General features: G+C 38.4%; 1 protein-coding gene across 1 annotated transcript; it reads left to right on the top strand.

Moving 5' to 3' along the window:
* Positions 1-658: 658 nt before the first annotated feature.
* Positions 659-1,621, top strand: LOC142193754 (gap junction beta-5 protein-like). Its single transcript, XM_075262753.1, has one exon. The coding sequence runs from the start codon at positions 760-762 to the stop codon at positions 1,543-1,545; it is 786 nt and encodes a 261-aa protein (XP_075118854.1). The 5' UTR covers positions 659-759; the 3' UTR covers positions 1,546-1,621.
* The last annotated feature ends 6,413 nt before the right edge of the window (positions 1,622-8,034 follow it).

Raw genomic sequence — 8,034 nt, 5'->3', positions numbered from 1 at the left:
AATTTTGTGGCTTGCTATGGTCCAAAGTGTGTGAGATTGCAGAGATGGTGATGTGAGTTTGGGTTTTGTGGGGGTCCTGGCACAAACGTATGTGCGCTATTGTGACGAAAAGTAGCCTATTGCGCAATCGGGTGTATTAACTATGTTTGTGGAAAATTTCAGCCAAATCGGTCGAGCGGGTTTTGCGTGATTGAGGAACAAACATCCGAACATCCAAACTCACAAACCCACAAACTTTCACATTTATAATATTAATAGGATGAATGGGCCTAATCCGCAGGAAGCCACAGAAGCCACTGCTAAATCAGCTGTGACATCTGCGGTAAGATCGGGCAAGATTCTTTTTTTTTGTCAGTGTTTTGCTGCAATTGCTGGGCAAGATGTGCTGAAAATTTAGGTGCAGAATCCACGTCCAAATCCACAGCAAATTCCTTTGTGTGAACTTGCCCTAAGACTTGTGGCCAATAGATTTGGTGTTGCAATGAAATAAACTAGAATAAACTTGAAGTGTACCTGTATAAAATATTTGTAGATCTACTGCCTATACTGCTTTGAAGTCATCAATAACTGTAGACGTAAGAAATTACCATTGTTTTACTTTGTCATTACAGATAATAAAGCACCAGTGACACAACAGGGCTTAATAGAGTATCAAATTCCAAATTGATATATAAAATGATAAAAGAGTGAAGACACGAAGATTTAGAACCAGTGGACTACAATAGCTTTGCTCAAGTTGGAACTCTCGTTACATAAACCATGAACTGGGGAGTTTTCCAAGGTCTTCTCAGTGGAGCAAGTGATTTTTCTACTGCATTTGGACGCCTATGGATGTCAGTGGTATTTGTCTTCCGACTCCTGGTATACGTGGTAGCTGCTGAAAGAGTATGGGCTGATGAACAAGGGGAATTTGACTGTAATACAAAACAGCCAGGGTGCACTAATGTTTGTTACGATTACTACTTTCCAGTGTCCCATATTAGGCTTTGGGCCCTCCAGCTCATTTTGGTTACATGCCCATCTCTTCTTGTTGTTATGCATGTGGCATACAGGGAAGATCGAGAAAGAAAACACAGGGAAAGACAGGGAGAGGATTGTGGAAGGCTTTATATACACCCAGGAAAGAAGAGAGGAGGCTTGTGGTGGACCTATCTCATTAGCCTTATAGTTAAAGCTTTAGTAGACTCGGTGTTCCTCTACATCTTTCATCACATCTACCAGAACTACGCCCTGCCCAGTATTGTCAAGTGTACATTGCCTCCATGCCCAAATATTGTAGACTGTTTTATATCAAGACCCACTGAAAAAAATATTTTCACCTTGTTCATGGTTGTAACGACTGTGGTCTGTATTCTACTCAATCTATGTGAGATAGGATACTTGGTTTCAAAAAGATGTTGTGAGCATGTGACCCGCCGAAAACAGTCTAATGTTGTTGCTTACCTCCGAAAACAAGAAATGTTCCATGTCAACAACAAGGTGAACGAAGAGATAGAATTGCTACCTTGCATTCATGTAACACCACCTGAAACTAAGTTAAGGTGAGACCATGAATATCTCAAGGAACAAAGAGCTATAACACAGCCTAAAAGTTCTTTTAACATGTCAGGCAAAAGAATACAAGTCCAAGCAAAAGGGTCCACACCTTAAATCATGATCAATATGTCTCTCATTCCTTCAAAAAAAAAATCAAATATAGGAGACACTGACAAAACAAGCTTTACATGTGATATTCAAGGACAGGTGGCTGCAGATTGCATATCACACTTCACACATATCACATATCATTCCTGTTCCATCTTGTCTTCACATAACAAAGGTATTGCGAAGTGCGTTAGCTCACCGCAAGGAAGTGTAAATGGTCTAGCTAAGCTCTGACAATATATAATATTCTTGGCTGTTGTCTTTAATCTCATCATCTACTTAATGTCTAAAGGTTAAAGTCATAAACGTGAACACTTGGTACATCATTGTGCAAAGGTCTTTTGAGCAATAACAAGTGTTATATAATTAGAGGGGTGGCCCATTTTAATAGCACTTTTCACAAATCTATGTTAAGGTTATGTTGTTCCAATCATAATGGATTCTTTTGCTACCTTTGTACCCTTTTTAATATTTCTGTTGTCACCAGCTCCATTTGGCCAGTTTCTGTCTCTTCTAGTGCTCTTGTCCATTACATGGTAGCAGGGAAATATATGAAACTCAGCCTTCTCAATAGTAACACACTACACTCTAGGGTCTACCATGGGTGCAGTGACGGAGGCTAAATACCTGCCACCATGTTATAGGAGTACCTTCCACGAGAGATGGGTCAAAAGGAGGTAAAGTGGCATCAGAGATATTAAAAACCTTATATAAGAAGTAAACACATCTGGTAGTATGTTAAAAAGCAGAGGTATGTTTTATGTTTGAGTTCAATTCAGGTATATTCTATCCAATGCGTTCAACTATGTTTGTTGTCATTATAAAGACTGTGTCAGCTTTATTAAGGTTGGAGTATAGTATATAAGAGACTGATATTAAGGTCAATGTCTGGTACACAAACTGGCATCAGAAACAAAAATCTAAAAATTGGATCAATTTTTGACTATAATAGCAAAGTCTAAATTGTGCCACTTTTATATCGAAGTTCTAGGGCATGGTCATAGGTTAATCTATTCCAATGTTTTTGGCAGAAAAATGAGTGATAAACTATCCAGTCTCATCCAAGATAAACTCCAAAAAGCATGAGACTTTAGGTTATAACTCTCTTGAATGACCTACTCTGCCCTTTGTTCTATATTTTTGTTTTCCTATGTGTTGATGAATGATCTGTTTGCCATTAATCATGCCTTTTATCACAATGATACTGTACTGATCAAAAGTATTATGTATACTTGGTTGCCATATTGGCACATTGATTTACATTTAATACATATTCAATAAAACATCATTTTGGAATATGCAGGGAATGTACCACATATTGACTTTTAGATTATGCATTTTGCAGTGTTACCTTTACAGTCTTCTTGGAGATTCACACATTCATTCTGTACTTGAATGGTCTTAAATGTGTTCATAGTCTGATATAGTTTCCAGGAAGTGATGATGAATTCCCTTATGGTGGGACTATTAAAGGATTATCTTATGTACAGCCTGCTTTTGTAGAGACCAGGGAAAGACAGATAAATGCAGTGCTCATTTTGTTTTTTTTCTGTTCCATTAAGTTGAGGACAAATTCATCAGATGATAGACACCAATGGAACCAATTGACTGTAAGGGTCCATTCACACAGAGGAAAATGGTGAGGAATTTGGTGTGGAATTTCAGCGCGGAATAAAAAGCTAGCAGAACCCATTGAAGTCAATGAGAGGCTTTTTTTTCAGCGCTGAAATTCCACAACAAATTCCTCACCATTTTCCTCCGTGTGATTGGACCCTAAAGAGGGTTGAACTGATTCTGTTATGTTGTCCATCATTTTCCAGGATGAAAAAAGCGGATTTTGTAGGACTTATCAATTGGTAATTTAGACCTAGTGACTAATCCTTTCCAGCTCTACCATGCAACACTGAAAAGTAAGAGAATAGGAATGTTTGCCTGTTTTATATATAATAAATGACTTGTCAAGCATCTCTTGATGAACAGTCGTGGAAAAATAAAAAAGCAAAAGGCTTAGGCCCCACATAGGGGACCACAGCCCAAAACGTTGCGGGAAAAACCATGGCGGTAACGTATCATGGTTTTTCCCGCAGCGCTTTTCACAGAAAGTCCACAAGCCGCCTTTATGTCCATAAGTATATTTGACATGCTGCAATTTGCTATAATGCCAGTGTTTTTCAAATCGTAGCATTTCCACTAAAATTATTTTCTTCAATGTGTGGATGGGATTCACCAGAATGCCATCCACCTTCTAAGTACTGTAAAAAAACAACAAAACACATAAGTTTTTGGCCAAAAACTAATCTAAAGAATACTATTTTAATAATATTTCAATAAAGTTGGAAATGTGATAAATTGACTATACATGATTTTATCATTCACTGTTTGTATCTATGTTTGTTTATATTTCAAACTAAAATATTCATTTATTATTTATTGATACATTGTTATGTTTTGTATTATCAAGTGACATCACTGCCTTTATATTGTACAAAAATAAAAATGTTTGCTATAAATCACTATATTTGTCAAATTATTGTTTACTAACCAATTTACACACACAGAATATACCGTGTGTGTATGTATAAATATGTATGTGTATATATATATATATATATATATATATATATATATATATATATATATAGTTGCAGATTAGAAGTTAGAATGACTTGTGTTTTCAGAACAAAGTTGTATGAAACTTATAACCTATAGTGGGAAATGATTTGTTGCAAATAAGTTTGGAGTGAGGGCTGCTATCCATGAGCAAGAAGTGGAAAAGGGACCAGAGTACCTCCCATTAGGAGAGGAGCAGGTTGGGTTCAAAGGTGACCAGTGTTGTGGCACTGTGGTGTTTGGTACGTCTGCTGTGCAGTGTTATTTATTTGGCAGTGCTGTGGTGAGGTGTGTTGCTGCACTGTAATCTTCGGTATATTCAAAGACTTTTGTACTGCACTTTGGTGTTCAGCTCTTCTGGTAAATAGCTGGCATGTTAAATCTGTATTGGCTGAAATCGCCTCTCCACCTAATGGGCAGTGGCTTTTTCCCTTTCCCAGTTCAAACACATGCAACACCTAAGGGTCCATTCACACGGAGTAAACGCGCACTCATTTTGATAAAACACATGTGTAAAGAATACACGTGTAAAAATAAGACTTCAATGACATTTTTTTACACGTGTAAAAAAACGCATCAAAAAACGTCTTTTAATCTGTATTCAGGCTCCCTATTGCTTTGTGTCTGCCTACAGCCTACCAGCGCACATCACACTGACTATGCTCAGTCTTAGATAATAATGGCCATATCCTTTAAAGTGTAAATCTCATTGTGTTTGGTGACTATTTTTGTAATATACTATTTTAACCTTTCCAGCTTCCTTTTTTTATTATAAAACAGGCTGTAACATTGTTACAACTTCTTTGCAACCCTTTAACTGAACAGGAAAAATTTGTACATAGTTGTATTGTGAACATGCAGAGCTGAAGCATTTATCAATGGGGATGATCACCTCAAATGGATGTATCTTCGGTTTCATACAACCTAGAAAAATGTTACAAGTATCATAAGAAAGGTGAGATTTAAGTACTAGCTATAACAAAACTTGAGATATTACTAATTAAAAACAGCTCATGCTGCATATAAAATCATGTTCCCAAATGTGTTATTAACTAGTGATATCTCTAATTCTTCTAAAGCTAGTACTTCAATCTTTGCAGTATATGACAGTAGAGAATCTGAAATTTCTTGTCATACCATTTTTACAGGTAGTATAAAACCGGAGATACAGACATTTGAAGTGATCATCCGGCTATTGGTAAATGCTTCAGATCTATATACTGCATTGAGTATCTATGTTCTGAAAGACTCTTCCTGGCAATGCTTAGAGCATTGTTAATGGGAACATTACAGCCTGTTTTGTATTAAAAAGAAGTGTGATAGATTAATAAAGTATATTAGAAAAATGTTCACCCCCACCCCCCTCCTGACACAATAGATAGGAGTTACACTTTAAACATAAAGTCACGGAAAATAATTATTTGTGCTAAAATTTAATCAGCAGTTATTTATTAAAAAATACAATATTAACCCAGAGAAGCAATAATTCTGACTTCAGTCTGCTTATTTTTATAATTAGCATTGGGGAATGAAAATTTTAAGTGTGAATTAATGCCTGTGCAAACAGCAGGGCGCAAACAAGAGAAAATTTGTCTATTATTAAGTCTGTATCCTGCTGTGATTTTCTTTTTCTCATATTGAAATGTAGTCAGTTGGGCTAATTTGTTTGAATAGTAAAAACTATGCAGTGACATCCCATCTAAATAGTAGGCGCTACCTCCCCTATATAACATTGCTCATGTTTGCAAATTTATGTATACGTCATGCTTATTAGAGATGAGCGAACAGTGAAATGTTCGAAGTTCGATTCGAGTAGCCTCTCAATACTCGACTGTTCGATCGAACATCGAACCCCATTATAGTCTATGGGGAATAAATACTTGTTTAGGGGGAAACCACTATTTGACTCAGGAGGGTCACCAAGTCCACTATGACACCCCAGGAAATGATGCCAACACCCTGGAATGCTACTGCGACAGCAGGGGAAGCATGTCTGGGGTCATCTAACATGCCCAAGTCACTGTATTACGTCGGGATCCCTGTCAGCTTGCGATATGCGTGAGCTGACTTTTTCCCTTAGGAATGCATTGACCAGTGTTGATTGGCCGAATGCCATACAGAGTACAGCATTCGGCCAATCAACGCTGGTTCTGCTGGAGGAGGCGGAGTCTAAAATCGGTCTACAGCAGTCTCCATTCTGGTCCGATATTAGACTCCGCCTCCTCACAGATGAGCCTCCGGCAGAACCAGCGTTGATTGGCCGAATGCTGTACTCTGTATGGCATTCAGCCATTCAACGCTGGTCAATGCATTCCTATGGGAAAAAGCCATCTCGCACTTATCGCAAGCTGACAGGGATCCCAACGAGATAGAGCCCCAAAGAGCTGGGTGAGTGACATTCCCACCTAAATAAAGGTAATCCCTAGCTAACCCTGCCAGTACATCTATCCCTGTCTCACAGTCACATAGTTCACAGTCTCATATGAACCGGATATTAAATCCACTATTCGTATAAATTGGAGGTCAGCTGAATTAGCCAGCCAATTACTTTTTTGATTTTTTTGCCTCCGTTGTCGTAGTTCCTGTCCCACCTCCCCTGCGCAGTTATTGGTACAAAAAAAGCACCAGGGAAGGTGGGAGGGGAATCAAATTTTTAGTGAGTTTGCCATCTGGTGTTCACTCGAATCGAATTTCTCGAACAGCCTGATATCCAATCGAACATGTACTCGATCGAACGCTGTTCGCTCATCTCTAATGCTTATCACTTCAGATGAAGTATGTGATGGGAGAATGAAGGATTAGTATTTTGTGTGTGACAATGAGAAGGTGCTTGTCTAATTGTATGACAGTCGCAGGCCAGGTGAGGCCTGATTCACATCTGCATTCAGTAATCCATTCGGGGAGTCCGCACGGGGACCCCCCAAACAGACTACCAAATGCATTGACAAGCGGTGCGCAGTGAAAGCACATGAACTCCATAGACTGTAATGCGGTTCATGTGCTTTCTGCACGGTGTCCGCATGGAACATGCGGACAGAAAAGTACTTCATGATCTACTTTCCTGTCCACATGGCTCGTACGAAGACCACACAGAAAGCACACAGACCCCATTATAGTCTATGCGGTCCATGTGCTTTCACTACACACCACTTGTCAATGCGTTCAGTAGTCTGTTCAGGGGGTCCCCGTGCGGATTACCAAACCAAGGCCTAAGATACAAATAATATTACAACCACCTTTTAGGAATTGCAATACTTAGCAACTTACCTTTGATCACTACAGTACATTATATATGTAGTAACTAAATATAGCAATATATGCAGAATGCTATATATTTGTTGTCCAAAATGTTAGATTCTGTACTATAAGATTTTTCCTAAAGCCGTGTTTTTTAAAGTGTTGGTATTCAAAGGATAATGTAAAAGAAAGAAGTCTCCTATACTATGAGAAAAAATCTTGTCTACCAATGACTTTTCATGATTTTTTGTACTCTTCTGATATAGGATATGACGCTGCAGCAGTTTAACAGATTGAAGAAGTTCGAAGTAACTCTGAGACATCTGTATATCACAGGTTCCTAGCGGACAATCAATCAGGTGTCGCTTCTGGTTGACTTTGCAATCAGTCAACATTGGAACAAAGTAATGTGCAGTTTTGACTTAAGGATGGGGACACGCGTCGCAAACATGCTGCTGAATTTCCATCAAGTAAATTTATCAGATTCTCCCACAAGGCACAGTGACTTACACTTGAAAGTGGGATAGACACTAGTAAATTTGT

The sequence above is a fragment of the Leptodactylus fuscus genome, chromosome 2 (genome assembly GCF_031893055.1).
Source record: "Leptodactylus fuscus isolate aLepFus1 chromosome 2, aLepFus1.hap2, whole genome shotgun sequence".
NCBI classification, from domain to species: Eukaryota; Metazoa; Chordata; class Amphibia; order Anura; family Leptodactylidae; genus Leptodactylus; species Leptodactylus fuscus.
This window is presented reverse-complemented; position numbering and strand designations above follow the sequence as displayed.